This window comes from Balaenoptera ricei, chromosome 4 (assembly GCF_028023285.1).
Source record: "Balaenoptera ricei isolate mBalRic1 chromosome 4, mBalRic1.hap2, whole genome shotgun sequence".
Lineage (NCBI taxonomy): Eukaryota > Metazoa > Chordata > Mammalia > Artiodactyla > Balaenopteridae > Balaenoptera > Balaenoptera ricei.
The window spans coordinates 23,203,125-23,224,282 of NC_082642.1; the positions used below are offsets into that span (position 1 = coordinate 23,203,125).

The following is a 21,158-nucleotide window of genomic DNA, read 5'->3' on the forward strand; positions in this document are numbered from 1 at the left end:
ACAGGCACTGGTGCCCACAGGCCACACTGCGGCCTCTGGGGCCCTCACAGAAGGTGCAGCCTCGCCCCCCATCTGTAACAGGAGGGTTTAAACCAGACGGTCTCAAAGTCCCTTCAGCTTCCCAGGTTCTTGATCCTTGGGAGCTGCCAGGTTGGGTAAGCACGTTCAATGCCTTTGACAACAGGGCTCTCTAGCGTGACCCAATGCCGGGTTCATCCAGGAGTGAGGGCTCTGGGAGTCATGACCCCTGGCGAGCATCCCCGGCTGGGGGTGACACCATCTTCTGTGGGACAGAATGACCTCTGTCCTGCTGAAGTGAACCACACCTTGGGGGCCCGAGCCTGAGGCTGCGCACAGGGGCACTGAAGGCCGACAAGCCTGGGTTCCTCTTTCCCAGGGAGGAAGGTACTGATCCCTCCATGCCCAGCCCCCTCCTGTGCCCAGAGAGGAGAAGGAATGGATCCCCAGGAGACGAGGATGGCTCTCACACCTGACAAGGGCCACGCCACCTCAGGGCAGGGAGCCCACCCTCTCCCCTCCTCTCACGTTTGTTTCTAGAGCCGCTCCCAGAAGGCCTGGGAGAAAGGCCGGGTCTGGAGGCCAGCTGATGCGGCCGGGACTCCAGGGTGGGGGTGACCGGCGCCCCCTGTCTCATTGCAGGGAACAGCAGCCGCCTCCATACTGAGCTCTGTCAGAAACACTGGCAGGGCCTGCCCCCCAGCAAGTGCCACAGCAGCACCCAGGACTCCCGGAAGGAGACCAGCAGCATGTGGGGTCTGATGGTGGTGGCCCAGCTGCTGGCAGGCATCGGCACGGTGCCCATCCAGCCGTTCGGGATCTCCTACGTGGACGACTTCTCGGAGCCCAACAACTCGCCCCTGTACATCTGTGAGTCGGGCTTGAAGAGGGCTGTGGGATGGGGGCGGATCCTGACGTGGCCCAGCCAATGCGTACAGCTGTCTGGGGATCTGACACACCTGGTTTGAGTCCCGGCCCAGGCCCCAGCTCCTCACCTGCAGGATGGGGCCCACAGTCTCTGTGCACTGGGGACGTGGGAGTACCTGAGGTGATGTATGTGAGCCCTTGGTCCCAGGGCAGGCACCGGGCAGCTCCTCGACCAGCAGTAGCTACTGCGTCTGTCGAGTCTGGGCACAGGCTGGGCACACATGTTCTCTGAGCCACCCACTTAGGGAAAAGTTTGGCCTCAAAGAAGCATATGCAAAGCAGATACCACATGACCATCTGACTGACCAAGTCCTTCCCTTAGAACAAGCCACACTGAGCATCCTCAGGGCCCACGGCCCAGACCAGACAGACCACACCCACAGGCTCTGTGGCCCACAAGCTCCCCCAGGGCTGCCACTGCCACACTGTACCTGCAAGGAGATTTGCCCACCAACACGCACCTGGGCCAGCATCTGTAAATGCCAAGGAGGCCGCTTCTCTCCGGGCAAGCGGATCTCTCTGGCATCTGGCTGGAGGAGAAACAGCTTGGTTCCGCACATCTCAGGATCTTGAGTGGCTCCAGCCGTGCCTATAGTAAATGCCACAGGTGTGGACTTGTCAGGGACAGGGGACAGATGGGGTGATGTCTCAGGAACCCCTCAGCAAGCGAAAGAGCCCGGGGCTGCCACCCTCTCAATCCCTCTCAGCCTCCTTTCCTCCTCCCCTTTCCAGCCATCTTATTTGCCATCTCTGTATTCGGACCGGCTTTCGGGTACCTGCTGGGCTCGGTCATGCTGCAGATCTTTGTGGACTACGGCAGGGTGGACACAGGTGAGTGTGTGCCAGGACCACAACCCCCAGCCAATCAGGACAAGGATGAAGCTTGAACTTTAAATGCTCACGGCCCCCTTGCCACCCACTCCCTCCCTCCCTCCTGCAGTCAGCAGACAGCGTGGGCCTCCTCTCTCCAGGGCCCGGGGTGGGGGTGGGCAAGGGGGATGCGCTGCTGAAGAAAACACACTTTCTGCCCTAAGAAATCACACTTTCTGCAGCGGGAAACCTTGAGACCTAGGGCAGGGCCTCAGGTGTTGCCACCACAGCTGCCTGTCTTGGTGGTGGTATTAAAAAGAGCTCTATGATTCTTTGATTCTAAGATGGTTTTGATTGTTTAAGAAAATATTGATAAGAGGTCTTTTGGGGAAAAGAAGAAGAACTACACAGAATACACACATGGATTATGACTCCCATCCAGAGGGGTGTAACATCGTGTTTAACCATGTGGGCACAGGTAGCAGAGAACCTGTGTCTAATCCTGGTTCCGCCTCCTCTACTGGCTGAGTGATCTTGGGCAAGTATCTTCATCCTTTCTGTGCCTCAGTTTCCTCATCTGTAAAATGGGGCTAATGATAGTGAAATAGAGATGTTGCAGTGTTTAGAACATGCCTGATATATATTGAGGTGGACAGGAGTGAGCTCTTTAAAAAGTGACCTGGATGAAGCCACTGTGTATCTTAGGATGAGAAAGTACAATCCATAGACAGGAGCACACGTACTGAGTTAACCGTTCAGGGAGCCGACCCCAGGATGGACCCTGCAAGGGCATATGGCTATTGTGAGGTTGCCTTACACACCACAGCCTCCCACAAGGCAGGGAAGGTTGCCACTGTCACAGAGGGATAGACAAAGTGCTTTGACAGTTCCAAGGCAGAAAGAGTGCTCCTCCATGAGGTGATGAGGGAGGGCCTCCCAGGGAGGTGAGGTCTGCATCCCATGTGGGTGGAATTACACAGGTGGTGATGGGAGAGGCCTTCCCAGTGGAGGAAACCATCCGGACAGAGCCAAGGGGGGCAACGCGTGGGGCGTGTGTGGGTGATATGTAAGTTCCCACAGGCCAGATGTGGCTGGAAGGCAGGTCCAAGCCTGACCTTCAGGAATAACACCCCCCCACCCGCCAGTGCCCAGCACCCAGATCAGAACCTGCCTGTCCCACAAAGAATGTGGGCAGGCCTTAACCCAGTCCTGCTGCCAGAGCCCGTAGACTCCTGTCCCTGGGGCTGTCTGACCGCAATGTCAGGGTCATCCACCTGTACTTCAAATGAAAGGGCAAAGCTAGCGGAGCTGTCTGCTCAGGGTCAAGCCATCTTTGGCCTTCACTGGCACTTCCTGAGTTGGGTCCTGGCTCTTCGTTGCCCAAAGAGACTAGCAACTGAGCTCCCAGGGCACCAGGGACAGTGCCCAGGACAGAGTTGGGCTGAGGGCTGTTCTGCTATCTTCTCCCTCCCTCCGTGCCCATGTAGTTTCTTTACAAAGGGAAGCACAGTGGCAGACCCTTAGACGTGGATGGGAGACTACAAAGAAGAAAGCATCTCCTTCAGAGGCCTGGTGGCCTACTCTGTTGGTGGTTGTTTTTTTGAGCACCTAAGGATTTTGAGGCCTCCTTTCTTAGGGATCAATAAAGTTGGGAGGCAGTAGCATCCAGTGATTAAGAGTGCAGGCTTGGAAACCACGAATACATGCATGGGTTTGAAAACTGACCAATGAAATGGCGCTTGCAGGCCAAAGTTAACCTCACTGATCCTCCCAGTGGCCTCCGTTCTCTGAGAAGACCAGAGTGGCCTGGAGAGAGAATGCCGTCTGGACGAAGATGCTAGCTCACAGCTTACCTCTTCTCCATCGTGGGAAGAAAGTTCCCCCGATCAGTAAGGTGAGATCATGCATTCATCCAACAAACACTTGTGTCCTTTGTTTTCTCTTCAGCTGCAGTTAACTTGAGCCCCGGAGACCCCCGATGGATAGGAGCCTGGTGGCTGGGCCTGCTCATTTCCTCAGCCTGCCTAGTTGTTACCTCTTTTCCCTTTTTTTTCTTTCCTCGAGCAATGCCCAGAGGAATGGAGGTAAGCGTCTGAGAACCCACAATTCTACTGATTATAAGAGTTTCATAAAAGTAGGTAGAGGTAGAAAATAAACAAAGCTGAGAAGTTGCAGCAAGTTAAGTAAATTCTGGGTGAAATCTAAACAAGTTTCATGATACAGGACCTCTGAGAGACTTTGGGAGGTGAGAGTGCTTGTGAATTTCAAAAAGATGGTATCTCATCAGTGTTCCCTTTACTGTGTTAGCACCTCAGAGATTAGGAGGGCTCCAGGGAATGTAGTCTGGGGAAACACTGAGTTCATCTAAAGTGGGATAAAGAATTAAGAGCCAATAAAAGCTGAATATGTGCCCTGGAGCAGTTGACTTTTGCATGTAATAGGGCTGGTCATGTCTAATCCTAAAGGACTGAGTAAGAAGGGGGTTCCTCGTGCTGCAGAGCGTGAGGGTGGGCTGCGAGTGGAGCACACTTTGAGCCAACTGCCCTGCCCTGCATCTTCCAGTCATATCTGTTGGGGAAAGAAATCAGGGAAGGATGAGAATGGAAAACAAGAGGGAGAAGTCTGGGTGGGGGCCTTGACCTTAGGCTGAAGGGTCTAAAACTTGTTCTGATCCCATGAAATCCTGAGTGACTGGTGCCCACTCAGGTGACAACATGGCAGCTGGGTCAAGGTTGAGGTTGGAGAGTTGGGAAGGAATGAAGGGAAGGATGAGAATGGAAATCAGGGAAGGATGAGAATGGAAAACAAGAGGGAGAAGCCTGGGTGGGGGCCTTGACCTTAGGCTGAAGGGTCTAAAACTTGTTCTGATCCCATGAAATCCTGAGTGACTGGTGCCCACTCAGGTGACAACATGGCAGCTGGGTCAAGGTTGAGGTTGGAGAGTTGGGAAGGAATGAAGGCTGGAGATCTGATGAGGCCGGTGTAGAGATGGGGGATGCAGCTGAGGACGGAGGCCATGGCTGCCGGACAGCTGAGGCAAGGGCAGGGGGAGATGTCCTCGGAGGGGGTGCTGAGAAGGACTCAGCAGTGAGCTGAGAGGGGCAAAAATTTGTGCCGAGGTTCAGAGCCAGAGGCAGAGCTGGACGTCTGGCAATGAGGTGTGTGAGATCTAGGCCCAGCTTGGGGGAGGGGCGAGGGTAGAGGGGCCTCCGCTTGCCTTGAGGAAGAATTTCAGAGGTTGGCAGCACATCGGGGTGGTTTTGGGGGGAGGCAAACCTGAATCCAGCTCTGCTACTGGTAAACTAGCTGAGGGATCCTAGGCAAGTTTCCTTGCTCGTAAGTCTCCTCTGCTTTAAAATACTGGCGATAGAGTCCCTATCTTGGGAGGAGGTTGTGAGGAACGGGACATTGCATGCAGAGCGCTGGGTGCGGTGCCCACCATGGAGAAAGCACTAAATGAATGGGCGCTCCTAGGCCTGCTGATGAGTCCCCTGGGGGATCCTAATGGTGTCAGAGCTCAGGGGCCTTGCGTCTGTGTGGTGGTTCAGAGCTGGGGGCCTCAGGCTGCAGCTAACAAGTTCGGAAGCAGAAGGCGAGTTCACTGAGGAGGTTTGCCCAGGAAGTGCAGGCTAAGAGCCAGGTCAGAGCCTTGAACAGGACCCAGCTTTGGGCCCAGAAGAAAGAAGGGACTCCATAGAGGAGATTGAAAGAGAGAGCTGGAGAACAGAGGTCATTCTAGACCAGAGCGTCCCAGAAGCCCGCAGCCCCTGGAATCTGAGGACAGGGAAGAAGTGTAGCCATGACAGACAGACAAGGGGTGAGATCCACTCGGATGCCTTTTGGCATCAGCCAACAGTTAGATACGAAATAATATGCCCAGGTATGAAATAATATCTTGGGAGGTCCTGGCATGGACGCGTCCTGGTCGGTGGCCAAGCACCGGTCTCACTGACACGCAGGGGGTGATGACTTTGGACGCCCTCCCACACACATGCGGGGCGGCTGACCACTGCCCAGCCCTGAGCCACTAAGACCAGAAGGATCAAGGGCCCAGGGAAGGTGGCTGCAGGGCACCTGGGTCATTAACCCTCACCCCCTTCGCCGCCTTCAGAGGACGCCCACCATAGCGGATGAGGCAAGGAAGATGGAAGAGGCCAAGTCAAGAAGCTCCCTGGTGGATTTCATTAAACGTAACTGAGTGACCCGGCAGCCCTGGGAGGGCTGGCTCGGGGTGGGGGCGGCCCGGGGTAGCCCAGCCCATGTGGCGTTAGGTGTGGTGAGGGGCACCAAGAGCAGGTGGTCTAAAACTGGCCAACCCCTCCCGAGGGGCTCTGCCAGGGGCCCTGGTGACCGCTGCTGTGCACATGGCAGGAGACCCAAACTCAGACAGAGGCAGCGCCACCCGCACCGCCTGGCCCATGCTCTCCTCTCCCCTCCCTGCCCATGGGTTCAGCCATCATGTACAGTCACCCTCCGCCTGACTCCTTCCAGGCCTGTCCTCCTTTCATTCAGCCCATGTGCGTGTTGAGTGGAGTCCGAGTGGCTGTGTGCCCCCAACAGGCCACTGAACGGCTCAGGGCCTGGATTCTGCCCTGAGGAAGAGAGAGGAGCTGCCTGGGGGGGAGGAAGGGCAGTGGCCAGGGTCACGGACCCTGTGACCACTGCCCGGAGGCCCGGCCCTGACAGCAGTCTGTTGGCAGGGTTCCCCCGCATCTTCCTGAGGCTCCTGATGAACCCGCTCTTCATGCTGGTGGTCCTGGCCCAGTGCACCTTCTCCTCCGTCATTGCCGGCCTCTCCACCTTCCTCAACAAGTTCCTGGAGAAGCAGTACGGCGCCTCCGCGGCCTACGCCAACTTCCTCATCGGTGAGTCTCCCGGGTGCCGCCGCGGCTGGGCCCTCCCGCCACCCTCCCAGGGCCGGGAGCCCCCAGACCGGACACAGGCAGGAGCCAGAGGGTTCTTGCCCGAGAGAAAGAATTTTAAGGACATTCTTCCAGGTTGGCAATCTAGACCGCTCTTGGCAGATTTCTTAGGCCCCTATCATTCCAGACAGGAGTGGGCGGAGGCTGGGGGATGACTTCCTCCCCGCCAGAGGGGCTGAAAGCCTGACTGCCTCCCAAAGGCCCTGACATCATTAGGGGCGACAAAGGAAAGAGAGAGGATTGAACTGGGAGCTGGGCAAGATGCCTCTGGGTTTTTTCCTTCTTCTCCAATGACTTGAAGACATTCACCTGGATAAGGAGTATGGGGCCCAGTGATTCTCCGTCCCCGCTGCACTTTAGGCTCCCCTGGAGAGCTTTAAGACATACAGGACGCCCAGGCCCCACCCTCGATCAATGAAAGCAGAATGTCCAGCATCCAGCATCGGTGTTTTTTGCAGCTGAGGGTGAGAAACACTGATGTGGTCCCACCAAGTACCCAAGGGAATTATGGGGCCCAATTCACAGGTGAGCTTGACCATGTGGAAGTGGCAAGGTGGTCAGGGCGTGACCCCTGACCTCCTGTGTGGCTCTTGGCTGTGACTTCACGCCTCTAGCCTTTGGCCTCTGACTAGCACATCAGGCAGGGGGCACCACCAGTGCCTTGCTAACCCCATGTGGTCATAGTTCAAGGACGGGCCAGGTAATGAAAGGCACTTAATAAGTGCACATTCAACCCACATCCCTCTGGCTGCAAGGGCCCCACTTCTTTCTTTATTCTTGGCACAGGCAGGGCAGTCTGCCATGTCAAGATAACTCTGCAGTAAATGCTCAATTAATGTCGTTTATTACTATTGCAATTAATCATATTGAATGTCGCTTCAGGAAGCCATGCCCCCTTCTCTGTGGTCCAGCTCAGTGTGCGGCCCACACACACTGTGAGGCCTGTGCACCCAGACCAGCTTCTCTCCGTCTGTAGGTGCTGTGAACCTCCCTGCTGCGGCCTTGGGGATGCTATTTGGAGGAATCCTCATGAAGCGTTTTGTTTTCTCTCTGCAAACCATTCCCCGCGTGGCTGCCATCATCATCACCATCTCCATGATCCTCTGTGCCCCTCTGTTCTTCATGGGCTGCTCCACCCCAGTCGTGGCAGAGGTCAACCCCCGCAGGTAGTGGGAATGAGGCTGGGGCCAGAGCCTGTCAGTGGCTGCCACACGTCTTCCTTTCTGCTTCTTCAACTGTCCTCTCTCCTTTTCCCTTGTTGATCTAATCTCTTATGTGGCAACTGAGAAAATCAGATCTTGAATAGTGTGCTCAATTATGAGAAGAAATCAGAGGGTCCTAGTGGGTCACCAGCAATCAGGGTTAGGGTTCTGTTTTTTAAGAAGCACCAAAAACTAATTAGTTTGGTTTCAGGATGAATCTGTAGTGCTGTTGAGCCTCAGGAACCAGGAAATAGCTACCTTTAGCATCCACTCTGTACCGGCTAAAATTACAGAGTCTTATTGAGCGTAGATGAAAGATGAGAGAAAGAAAGAAAGATGAGAGACGGAGACCTGCAAAGATCTGGGAAAGAACAAGGAAAGTGATGGCAGGCTTGAAAAATTAGGGCAGGTGAGGAAGAGGGCAGGTAAAGTATACCTGTCGGTTTGCATAAAGCAACATGGTTTTAAGTTCTAAGTCTGGCTTCATGTTCAGAAAGGGCTTTGAGGCCCATGAGGGAGTGTGCTGAGCAAGGAGCAGTTACTTTTTTCCTGGGAGCCACCTTTCAACAGCTCTTCTTTAAGATTTTGCCCGGTGAGGTTGCAATACTTGGAGATGCCATACTTTTCAGCCTTGGTGTTTTCTCTTTCTCTTTGAAAGAAACTCTCCTGTCTCTGGTGGATATGAGGGAAGGGAGTGTCACTCAGGATGTCACTCACCCCCCACCCCCTGGTTTGTACTGGTCTTCTGGCTGTGGATTGAGAGAGACGGAGAAGGTTTTTATTTGGAGTTTAGCACGGGGCTTTGTCATCAGACCAGGTCCTAGCTCTGGCACTGTTCTATACTGGCTGGGGAAAGTTACTTAACTTATCTAATCTTCAGGTTCCTCATCCACAAAAGGAGCACCACTAATTCTAGACTTACTGTGATGGCGCATGAAAAGCCCTCGGGCACAGTGCCTGGAGCATGAGAGATGCCCATTAACTAGGATTAGTATAATTACTTTAGCAAAGCTCTGAACTGTGGTTTATCAGCCCCAACCTGGACCCTCCCCTAAGAAGAGCAGGAATATCAGATATGGTAAGACTGGTGAGATTCAGCCAGTGAAATCCCTTGGTTGGAGCTCAGGGGAATGGAGTGACCTGGGTGACGGCTACGTAGACCCAGAGACGGGAGCCATCTAGACCCTGGATTGCCTCAAGGGGCCTCAGCCCGAGCTCAGATGAAAGAGAAGGGAAGGGAAATTATTGCCTGTGACTTTCCCATAGCATCTGCCATCTCTCTCCTCAGAGTCCTGACTGGTTGGCTGTCTCGACCCCTTCTGAAGTGGGGGATTTGCCAACCAGGCATTTCCAACGACTAGTAGTTTGGGCTCCTACTAGCAGAAGCAGTAGAGGTGCCGTGAGCACCGGCCAATTTCACTGTTGGCTCCAACAGACATAATTCAGATCCCTGGGTGGCACTGGCCCAAGACAAACAGAGACGCACAGGCACACTAACCAGGCGGGGAACTCACGCTGGGCTGGAGTGGAGAGGTTTTCCTTTGGTCTTGCTTTGTTTGATTCCCATTTCCTGTTTTGCTGGCAGCACATCAAGTTCTATACATCCACAGCCTCCCGCCTGCCGCAGGGACTGCTCGTGCCCAGATTCCGCCTTCCACCCGGTCTGTGGAGACGATGGGGTTGAGTACCTCTCCCCTTGCCATGCTGGCTGCGGTGAAGTCAACTTCAGCTCTATAGTCTCCAAGCAACCGGTAAGGGCCGGAGGGGCCCCGGGCCACTGCCAAGTGTGTGCCCCTGCAGCCGGCTCCTCCACTCGGGATGGGCAGGGCCCCACCCCTCTCATTCCCAGCACCCTGGCCTCTGGGCCACACCCACCCTCTCTCCACCTCCCCTTCCCTAGGGTCATGACCAGATGCCTACAGCCTAAAGTCAATTAAAGATGGGCCGATGTCCAACAAATTCACATTCCTGAGGCCTAACAATGCTCAGAGCAGAAACAAGCCAGAGCACTCCTTCAGCTGAGGCCTGCCAGTCTCACCCTGACGGATCCTAATGGGCCTGTCTGCGTCCTGGCAGTGTTGCAAAGCCACATGGACTGGCCCAGATAAATCGAGGGCAGAGGGCCTCTGTCATGTGCACCTGGAAGCTTAGAGCCGGAAGTAGTGATAGAGGGCATTTGGTTCAATCCCTCTCGACACTCAGCTATGGCCACACAACTGGCTTGAAGTCTGCAGCTATTTAGGGGCAGATCTGAGACTAGAACTCAGGGTGCTGCCTCAGCCTGGGGCATGTCTGTGCAAGGCCAGGTATCTCCCAGCCACAGCCTCCCACTCAGGTAGCCCACACTCACCAGGCTAACTTGGTGAGGGCCTGGCCAGCCCTCAGAGCAGTACGGCTCCCAGCCTCCCAGGATCAGACAGCAGCAAACCAAGTCCAGTCATCTGTGTGGTTATTCAGCAAACATTTAGTGAACAACAGACACAGCCACGGGTGCTGAGTATTCAGGGGGGAACCCATCAGCCCAGGTCCCTGCCCTCATGAGTTTGTATTCTACCAAATAAATGCACAAGGGAGTTTTAGAAAGTAACGCATGCCATGAAGAGACTTAATGGGACAGAGAACGCCTGGGGGCCTCCCTGAGGAGGTGACATTAGAACTGAACCACCAGAAGAAGAAAACGCTATGAAGACCTGGGAGTGAAGCGAACAGAATGCAACTGCAAGGCCCCAGGGCATGAATTAGCTGGCACAGGAGAAAAGAGAGAAGGCCAGGGCTGCCACTGATTGAGGAGAAGTGTCACACCCTGCTCGGCCAGGGAGCAGGCAGGGGTCAGGTTAGGATTTGGATGTTCTTTTTCCTAAGAGCGCTGGGAAGTCTTTACAGTTCCCCTGAGGATGCCCTAAGGAGAGGATGCATCTTATTCCTTTAAGCGTGTGTGGAGGGCACAGGCAAGGCTAGACCCATTTACCATCCTCCCCTGAGAGGACAGGACAAGGCTGCTTCCACAGCCAGCTCTGCGGGCAGAGGAGTGTGGTTCTCAGGCAGCAGGAGGACAAAGAACTTGGGCAAGATGCTCTCTCAGTTGCTTTCTAGTCGGAGGAGCCTGTGGTGGCTTCTGTGGTTTTCTTATCTTTATTTACTTATCTCTGACTCATCTATTTCCAGAAATAATCTTGACAGGTTTCCAATAACAGCACAAGCACATCAAGACCAAAATCCATTAGCATAATATCAAGAAAAAATAGCAAATTATAAGGAAAAGTATCTATGTTTAAAAAAATCCAGACTGAGGGAGGTAGCAGCAACACTGCATATAACTTAATTATGAGCTTCCTGGTAGCCAAAGTAAAAAGGGTACATAGTTCCAATGCCTAGTAGAAGGAAGCATACCAGCTCATTAGTTCTAATCTTGACCCTATAACTACTTTGACACTTACAGTAATTGGACCATAGGCTGGTCTATCAGACAATGTGAGAGAAAAGGTGAAGGCCACCTGACAGGCAGTGGCCACCAAGGAGAGCTGTACAACAGTGTTGAGCCGTACGGATTCGCAGACTTGAGACAGAGACCTTTGCAGACAGGAAGAATTCCTCTCAGGCAGAAAGTACAGTAGATTCCTCTGGGTTCCCACTGCTATCTCCTCCTATTTTTATCTTCCTTTAACGTCCCTGCAGTAAACACACAAACAGCCAAAACAGCAACCCACAAAACCACTGCTGCTCCAGAGGAGGGCCCTCCCAGGCCCCGGTCCCCACTGGGTGGGCCGTGCCTGGCAGTGGAATCCTACATATCCCGATATGGGTGTAACTGCGGGAAGAGCCCAGCCCACGCTGGACAACTGGTTTTGGTGAAGATGGTTTCTGTTGCCCAAATAGTGGTCAGAGGCAGGATCCATGGGGCACTTGAAACCCCCACCTGGTCTCCTGTCCAGCCTCTGCATCCAGCATCACCAGCTCCCCAGGGAGGGCAGAGGAGCGAGAGCTGGAGCAGGCGTTTAAAGTATGCGGAGTCGAAATAATAACAGCAGGTTTCCCCCATTCCCCTCCCTCTCCTTCCAAGACCTACTTGAACTGCAGCTGCGTGAGAGGAGGATCCGCTTCAGCAAAGACGGGCCCATGCCCCATCCCCTGCGCCCACTTCCTGCTCCCGGCCATCTTCCTCATCTCCTTTGTGGCGCTCATAGCCTGCATCTCCCACAACCCTCTCTACATGATGGTGCTGCGGTGAGTGCGCCTCTCCGTCCCCACGCTTCCCTCACTTCGTGCCCAGCTGCCCCCTTCTCAGCTCTCCTGCCTTTCGTGCCCCTCAGAGTCCTTGGACGTTCTTGGGGTGATTCAGGGAGATAATGCTGGTGCGCCAGTGGCGGAGGCTTCTGTGCCGGGCCTGTTGGGAGTCCCTAGCTGCAGCCTCACTCCGTGTCTCACGGGGTCCCTGTGCCTCCATCCCGCACAGGGACCTGACGGCTGAGCCACGTGACCAAGCCAGGCTGCCTGACCGCACGCCTGTGGATCCACTTATCTTCAAGTCCTAAAAGAACTGAGAGGACGGAGGAGAATTCAGTTGGATACATAAAATCGGGGAAGGAAAATGAGGAAAGTTCCAGAGACAGAATGAGGGCCACGGAAAGGATGGAAATGAGAAAAGCGCAGTGTGCTAGGAGCCAGGTCAGAAGGGAAGGGCCAGCCAGGTGGGAGGGGAGGACAGAGGTATCCTTTTACAGCATCACTGAGGTGCCCCTGAGGTGTGGACAGGGAATGACCTCCCTTCACCTCACCCTCGGCGAAGGAGAAAATAAGGTTTCAACCAAGTGGGCATAATTCACCCCTTGCCTGCCTCCCTCGTGTCCTCATCCGTCTGGCAAGCAGAGAGGGAAAAACACAGGATCTGGAAGCCCGGGGCCAGGGTCAAAGGCCCACTTCTGCCATGTACTGGCTGAAAGTCCTTGGGTGTTGCCCACCTCACCAAGTCTCAGTTTCCTCGCGGATGAAAGGGGATTAATGATATTGACCTCCAAGGATTGGTGTCAGGGTTATATGGTAAATTGCTTTGTAAATACAAGGTGCTCTGCATATTGGTTAATGATCACTATTAACCAAATTATTGTTATTGCTATTACTATTATCAGCTAGCTAGGTGGCAATGACCTAGTTTCCCCAGAAGACTAGGAGATGAGGAAGGGTCTGGGATTTTACCTTATTTACAAGTTAGTTTGCAAACTACCAAGCTCCTGTTTCTGTTACTCTTCCACAAGGATGCTGGCAGAGGCTGGGAGACTCCTGGGTCAAAGCCAAAGGACTTGGCTGCTCACAGCACAGCAAGCAGTGTGAACCTCATGTTGCCTCATTTATCCATGCCCCCCAAGTCCTGCTGGGTGACGTGGAGGGGCTCAGGTGTATGTTTCACCTGCAGTGGGTGTAGGTCACAGCTAAGGAACACTGAGCTTGGGAGAGCCGCTGCTTATATAGACCAAGCCTGCTGCTGGTCTAGAAGATTTTACCTCATGCCTCAAGGTTGCTCGTTGCAGCCACAACCCTGGGAAATGGCCCACGAAGCGAACAGTCAGGACCTCGCCTTCTTAGCATACGCCGCAAGACTGTGTAGGGATGCCTCCCAACACCACCCTCTCCTCCGCTGCTCCCCATCCGTGCATTCCAAGTACCCGTGCTTTCACCCAAGGCCCCTGAGTGGGCTTCCCTTCTTGCACCCCAAGTCAGATGGACCATGGTGGACCCAGTGATCCTGAGAAAGGGGTGTGGGTGGCCATGACGAGGAGAGGGAATAGGAAAAGGAAGTCCCTGAGCAGCGGAGAAGGGCATCCCTGTTAGATCACCTCCCACAGGACTGTCAAGCCCCAGGGATGGGGAAGTAGTGGAGGCAAAGCACCATTTCAACCACAGGGTGGGCTTTTCTAGAAAATCTCTGGTCAGGGGCTGGAGTGAAATTGGAGAAGAGGCCCCAGTATCCCAAAATGATTTAAAGATAAATCCCACTGGGAAAGATGAAAGAATGGATGCTGTGAGGTATGGAGAAGGTGAGGCTTAAAGATGGCATTGTAGGCGACCCAAACCTTATTTGTGTCAGTCGTGGCCTCCAGCCAGGCATGGAAACACAGGCTGGGAGTGAAGGTTTGCCGAAGATGTATCAGGAAAGAGAGGTCAGAGAGCCAGGGTTAATTCGGGGCTGAAGGGGCAGAGAGTACAAGGAACTCAAAATCTCTGTCAGAAGCCAAATTGGGGTTCCCAAGTCCCATTTAGCTGAGAATCCAAGGGAGTCTGCCCAGGGATAAGGACCAAGACACGGAAGCATCTATTATGGGTTGGACCACTGAAGGGATCTATGGGCAATAAAGGGAGTGTCCATGAGATTGAGATTTGAGGCACTTCCCACTTGGGGGATCCTAGTGGGTGCCTCCCCGCTGCTTCACCCCAGTGGGTATTCTGAGAAGCTGAAAGAAGGTCCCTTTCCAGTTTGCTAGCAGAACTATGGAGGTAAAACAAGAGATGTTTGCAGAGATCTGGGGATTACTTCTGAGTTCCCTCCCTTGCTGGCCCCTCAGCCCCCGAATGCTTTCCCCCAGCCAGCTGCCACTCAGGAGTGTGTGCACTCAGGGCACAGGGAAGCCTGGTGGCCCAGCTGGCCCGCCCCTGGCTCCCCACCTCGTGGAAGGGCGTGTCCTCCCTCTGCTCCATGCCCAGCAGGGATGACAGGGCCTGGCAGGACCTCCCACAGACAGCCTCCCTCCTCTCTCGCTGAACCTCCTTCCTCAGCCAAGCACTTTTCTCCTCTTGAGGGAAGAAGGGTGGGGGCAGGACTGGCTGCATAATTTGCAGGACCCAGTGCAAAATGGAAATGCAAGGCTCCTGGTTCCAAAATTATTAAGAATTTCAAGCCAGCCACAGCAGAGCACAAAAGCAAACACGGGACCTTTCTGAGGGTGGGGCCCTGTGAGGCCACACAGGGCGCATGCCCACGAAGCCGGCCCAAAGTAGAGGATTCTTTTAATTGCACACAGGAGCCGAAAGCCCAGGGGCACTAATTACACTTTGTATCAGGGCTGTCTTCTATTGCTGTAAACACCACAGGAGCTGTTCAGACCTGCAGCCATAAACACAGCCTTCAGTATCCTCTCCGCTCCCAGATGCTCTGCCCTTTGCTTCTTGAAGGGGGCTCTGGGCAGCCCAGAAAATCACAGAGACCAGTGGTTCTCAAACCTGAGTGTGCACAGAATCTCTTGGAGGGCTTCTTACAACACAGATCACTGGGCCCCATCCCCAGAGTGTCTGACTCTTCTTCTGAGGCAAGGCCTGAGAATCTGCCTTTCTAGTAAGTTCCCAGGGTGATGCTGCTGGTCCAGTGACCATGCTTTGAGGACCACTGAGAGGAGCAACAGGAGCTCGGGGCCCAGGTGAACCCAGTCAGGCCACGTGAGGGCAGGTTCCAATGTGCCCTGAGGCTGGCTGCCCCAGTGGAGGGAAGGCACAGCCCTGAGTCCTCCCACGGCTGATTTCCTGTTTGCCTTTTCAGCGTGGTGAACCAGGAGGAAAAGTCATTTGCCATCGGAGTACAGTTCTTGCTGATGCGTCTGCTGGGTAAGTGTCAGAGATGCCCCCTTCCTCGTGGCCCTAGACGAAGGGGACTCAGAGGGCTGTGGGGTGCAGGGTGGGGACGGGGAAAGCCCCATCTCATCTCTGTCGTAAAGAGAAGCTGTACACAGTCAACACAACAGTAAATGCCAAATTCCATATGGGCGGTTTCCCCATCACTTGAGGTTAGGAAAGATTCCATCTATGGCATTAACACCAAATGAAATTACGTAAGAAAAAGGAAAAGTGGGTGCAGCTGAGAATGCCTAATAGAACATTGAAGGCAGGTATTTTTTTCATCTCTCTCCAAGAATTCTCTGTAGAAACAAAACCTCGTGCTCCTGTCCCAACCAGAACAGCAGCAGAGCCCAGCCCTGGCTTCCTTTCCATTTGACAAAATCCACTCCTCCTACCTCTATTCGGCAAAGTGGGGCCCCCTGCCGGCCAACCCTGCCTGCTCTCGAGCAGCCCAGAGCCCAGGAGGAAGGGAACTGCGCCCAGAGATCAGGACTGGCTACAGGAGGACGAGCTGCCTGCAGGCATCAGGGAACAGCCAGCTTGCCCGGCAGGTCCTTTCCCAGACTGCTCACGCTGGACTGTCCCTTCTGGACACCTCCAGGCACGAGATAAACACAGGGCACTAATATGGAGACCCTTGCAGTGAAGGTACACTAAGTAAAGGGACCGATTCCAGGACAGATTTACACTGAGTAAAGGGACCAGATAAAAGGACAGATTTGTTGAAGACCCGGGGGCATGCACTGCAGCGGGGAATACGGTGACTGCAGTGGAGGGACTTCATTTGTGATCAAGCTGCCCTTTCTGACCTTAAACGCTGAAATCCCTGCAGAGCCCATGGTGCATTATTACCGGGGAGTCTGATCTGCACGTCACCCCGTAGCAGCTTCCATGATCACGCTGGGGTGTGTGGGTAATGTCTCTCCTGGGCCTGCTGAGCAGGGGGCCCTCTCCGACCAAATCTGGGTGAGGTGTGGGATGATGAGAAGTGAACCAGTTTTTTCGGTGGGATTTCTCAGTCTCTGGCCACTTGCTCCTCTCGCCCCAGAAGCCCCCCTTCAGACTCTGCTCCTCTGGCCTATATTATAAGCATAAAGGACACAGGACACTGGGATCTATCCTGTCCTGGTGGCAGAGGTATGGTCGTCACCACAGTGCCTTTCCATTTGTAATTTATCATTTATAACTTGCTCTGAAACCTCCACTGGGAAGGAAACCTTACATTCCGCCCAGCCCAACAGCAGCCAAGATGGGCTCTGGAGAGCCCTGCCCTGCTTCTTCCAGCCACCGTGAAAACAGCCCCTCTCCTGAGGCTCAAAGCACCTGCTGCCTTTGTTATTTCATTTGAGCTCAGATAATTCAATGTGGCCACCACAGGTAGAAAACGCAGGCTGGAGGGATCCATTCATCACCTGAGAAGGCAGTTCCACTCTGGGTAGAAACAAGGACTTGGCAAGTTTCAAATTACCCACTGGGACTTGGTTGAAAATTTTTCTGGACTTTATTTCTATTCAGGGAACATCATTCAGGAAGGTCAGTCCTTGTGTCCAGTTTCCATCCCCTGTTCACCTGGAGATTTGGGAGCCAGCAGGTCTGAATAGAGAGGCTGGTTCTTGAAGGTTCCCACCTCTGGGCAGAGCCACAAGCAGAAGACTGCCTTTTTCTTTTCTCCAGAAGCAGCTTCCCACAGGGCCCAAAACAGAGTCTGAGAGGCAGTTCAGAGTGGTTCTGAGAATGGGGTGGCCTGGCCCAGATGTGGATCCAGCCAAGCCCTTCCCCAGTCCAGTGACTGCCTAGAACTGTAGCTAAGGATGCGGGGCTCATCCGAATATTCAGCAGCCGTAGGGCGTGGCCCCTGCTGGACCAGTTCTCACCACTCAGCTGTGGGGAAGTTCAGGGGGCCTGGGAGGTCCTGAGCAGCCAGGGTGTTGGGGGTCTGCTGGGGGTGTTGTCTAAGCCAGCAGGGCAGCTTCGTGTAGTGGAAGAATGTGAGATCTGAACCTCCAAAAACTAGGGTGCAAAGTCCAGCCCTAACCCCACTTGCCTATGCAAAGGTGAGCCAGCCAAGCCCACCTTCCCTCCCGTTAAAATGAGGACACCCACCCACCTCCGGGCTGCTGTGAGGACCCGAGGAGTTGGTGTCCTCAAGAGCCTCCTGCCACCCAGTGGAGCCTAGCAATCCCAAGTGTGGGAACTATGGTATCTGTCTGAGCAGGCCCACGGTGACATCTGTGACTCACTCTGCCCTGGAAGGATGGCTCAGGCCCCTTTTCTCTTCTAAGCCTCTGGTGAAAGAGTAATTCAGGCTTCACGGAAAGCTCTTCTGCTTTCCAAAGTCACTGTGGTTCCCAGGGTGGGGCAGAGCCGTGCTCATGCCCGTGAGCCGTGCAGGGGCACTTGGGGGCTCGCTCCCCACCCTGCCGGGCGCCTCTGCTGGCAGCTGCACGTGACCTGAGCTCTCTGAACTCTCTTCCCACTGACGCCAGCCTGGCTGCCATCTCCAGCCCTCTACGGCCTCACCATCGACTACTCCTGCATCCGCTGGGGCGCGCAGTGCTCTGGAAGGCGAGGGGCCTGCATCTACTATGACAACGACGCTCTCCGAGACAGGTGAGGACCCGCACGACGTGCCAGGCCCCAGGCCCAAGCAGAGGCCGTCATCTGCTCCGGTGGCAACTGTGAGGCTCTCAGGCCTCCGAGGGAGAGGGCAGGAGGGGGGCTGCCTTGGGCAGGGAGCGGGGCCACCGGTGACCGGCATTTCAGGGCTCACAGAGAGCCGTCCAAGACTCAGGGGCTGCTCTGATGTGGCCCCCATTCTGCGGTCCCCACTGGCCCTCAGCGGGCGGAAACAGCAGCAGAAAGAGGTTTTTCAAAGGGAGAGGCCGTGGCTGTGGGATGATGATGCCAGGCCAGCCTCCCACTGCTCAGAAAGAGGTGGCCCATCACGGCTCCTGGCAGAGGCCAAGGGCAGGCGGCACCCAGCTGCAGCACCACTGAGTTTGGCACCTCTTCCAGCCACCTCACCTGCTGCCTCATCCCACAGACAGAAACAGCAGGGAGAGTGGGCTTCAGGGGGCTGGACGGGATCTGGAAATGGCGTGGGAGGGGCATAGAAGGCCTGGAGAGGGGCAGACCAAGAGGGCAGCGGGAAGGTGCCCCCTCCTGGCTGTGCTGGGCAGCAGGACCCTCCAGGCGGCTGGGTCTGCAGTGTTTCTCTGGCCCTCCAGGGGGCGCCAGGGCAGGGACGAGAAGCACTGGACTGGGAGTCCCACATCTACTCCCTGGGAGGCTTGTGGTCTTGGGGATAAAAGGAATGAGGAGAGTGGCCCCACCTGGGTGGGCCCGGATCCTTCCCTGAGTGGTGAGGACACATGGCCCGGGCCACTGGGATGCTGGCCACAGAGCCTCCACACCCCTCACGGGTCCTGTCTCCTGCCCCCCAGGTACCTGGGCCTGCAGGTGGGCTACAAGGCTCTGGGCATGCTGCTGCTCCTCTACGTCAGCTGGCGGGTGAAGAAAAGCAAGGAGTACAACGTGCAGGAGAAGGCCGCCAGCCTCATCTGACAGGCGACCTCGCCGCCGCCCTGCTCCCGAGAGCGGCCCCTGCCCCACACCTGCCCACATTTACTAACGTTAACACGGCATCTCCTTTTCGTTTCTTAAATAAGAAAGAAAACCCCACCACCATTTGCCTTCCCTGTCCCCTCCTCCCAGAGCACCCCAGGGTCCCTTGAGGCCGCTGTGCACCTGGGCGGGGGGGGGGGGCACAGAGCTGGAGGGCTGGGTCTTCCCTAGCCCCTTGGGAGGGGCCCCCAGAGGCCCAGGCTCATCCTGCACAGTAGGGATGCTCACTGAGGCAGCTCTGCCCCCCCAGCCCCGTAGTGGGTGGTTTCCCAGGCGGAGAGACCTCTGGGTATCTGCCCAGAGGAAGAAGGGAAGGCTGAGCTCTTACTGGCCAGAACCAGGCTAGGGGAGGGGGAGGCTGGCTGCAGCCCCCTCTGCGTCCGGGTTCAGCACCAGCACAGAACCCAGGAGGGGCCGGCTCCCTTCCCCTCAGATCCTCGCTTCCTGCCCCGAGAGGCCACTTTGGAAGCTGCCCCGTTGGGAAGTACGGCCAGCTGGTCCCCTCTCAGTTACCCACGCTCAGGCGCCAGAGCTGGGACTGACACCCAAGGATGGGCCATCCAAATGCCGTTCACGTTAACTCTAGGCCCTTCCGTACACGGGTCTGTGCATGTTTATCTCTGTCTTTCTGGGGGTATATCTCGAACTAAGAATGCCACGCTGTGGTGAAGACCTGCGGCCGGCTGTGGATAGTCGTGATGCCCAGGCCCCACTCCACGGTGTGAGGACAGGGCTCATCATCTCAGAGTGGCGGGAAGAACCCCTCCCCCACAAGCCTCCCCAGGCGCACATGAGGTGATTCACACGGGCTCCCTCGTCTGGACTTTAGCCTGTGTGTCGCGGAGTAAAGAGAGGCCGTCGGGGATGTCCGCAAAACAGGTGATGACGCCCGGGGAATGTCAAAAGCTGCCAGGCTGCTCGGCCATCTGCAGCCCACAAAGTAGAGGCCCGAGAGGTTGACTGTCCTGGTCCTGAACACGCTCATCAGCATTTTGTCAGCCTCTTCTCACCGCCTCCAGAGGGGTGGGCACCTTCTCCGGACTTGGGCCGAGAGGCGCTGCTGCTGTGGGTGCAGGTTCAGAGTCAGAAGCCAGCAAGGGAGGCCTTTCATCCACAAGTACTTTATTTATTGGAGACCGGCTTTGTGAAAGGCGGCGCTGGTGCATGGTTCTCCCTGAGCTTCCCCGCCCTCCATCTACACTAAGGCCTCCTCCCAGAGTGGGCTCACTGGGCAGGGCTGGGGCTGCACAAGCAAGAACCCGGAGATTGTCAACAAGACCTTGACTGTCCACGCCCCATCGGACTGAGTCCGCTCCTGGCCTTTACCAAACAGGGAGCTGACTCGCCATGTCCTCTGGAGCAGCTGGACGTTGGTCGTGGCCACATGCAGATCTCTTGAGTGCCACTGCTCTTGGAAGACCCTTCCAGAAGCCACCTCCAGAAAGGCCTCATATGGTGGAATGTCAACAGCCACACTGCCATGGGACCGAAGTCTTTGTGAAAGCCACTGTCACAGACAGCCTGATTCCAAAGCCACCAGCTCTATTTCCACAGATCTCACTCTGGAAGGGAGGCTCCATGCAGCCTCAGGGGCCAGTTTTGGACCTTAAATCGTCCTGCTCGGAAAATGATTCCCTGCCACTAACCCTGGTCCTTCTCGCTGCCATTTAACCAAATTCTGAAGGCACTACCTTCAGCTGAGCTCATGAAAAATGAATGCCAACCTTCAGATTCTGGAAGATGGTTGCCCTCCCAAGCCTTTTTTCTATTATGATATTGCTATTAATATATTATAATTCTGCTGTTGATATAATTTGGTCATGAATTTGTACTGTCATGTGTATCTGCTAGAGAGCAGAAAGAACCTATACCTTCTGGCCAGAGGAGTTGCCCCTGCCCCAACCCTTGGGGGCCCAAGGCCATGGGGATGGGAGGTGATGCCACTCTAACCCATCGTCCTGGTACACAGCAGCAGCAGGTGCCTCTTGTCCCTTCAGTGAAGCTCTGCGGGTGACTGTCAAGACCCCACAGTGCTGGGCTCTCAGGAGCCCTG

General features: G+C 55.2%; 1 protein-coding gene across 1 annotated transcript in view; it reads left to right on the forward strand.

Annotated features, from left to right (window-relative positions):
* The window catches only part of SLCO2A1 (solute carrier organic anion transporter family member 2A1), a 78,178-nt gene extending 57,260 nt beyond the window's left edge, over nucleotides 1-20,918 (forward strand). Inside the window, exons 4-14 of the mRNA XM_059920299.1 lie at nucleotides 661-888; nucleotides 1,678-1,776; nucleotides 3,703-3,839; nucleotides 5,867-5,945; nucleotides 6,456-6,620; nucleotides 7,654-7,843; nucleotides 9,465-9,630; nucleotides 11,940-12,103; nucleotides 15,405-15,469; nucleotides 17,968-18,091; nucleotides 18,925-20,918. Of these exons, the coding sequence (XP_059776282.1) occupies nucleotides 661-888; nucleotides 1,678-1,776; nucleotides 3,703-3,839; nucleotides 5,867-5,945; nucleotides 6,456-6,620; nucleotides 7,654-7,843; nucleotides 9,465-9,630; nucleotides 11,940-12,103; nucleotides 15,405-15,469; nucleotides 17,968-18,091; nucleotides 18,925-19,045 (1,538 nt within the window). The 3' untranslated portion in view covers nucleotides 19,046-20,918. The remainder of the gene's footprint in view (nucleotides 1-660; nucleotides 889-1,677; nucleotides 1,777-3,702; nucleotides 3,840-5,866; nucleotides 5,946-6,455; nucleotides 6,621-7,653; nucleotides 7,844-9,464; nucleotides 9,631-11,939; nucleotides 12,104-15,404; nucleotides 15,470-17,967; nucleotides 18,092-18,924) is intronic.
* Nucleotides 20,919-21,158: the final 240 nt, after the last annotated feature.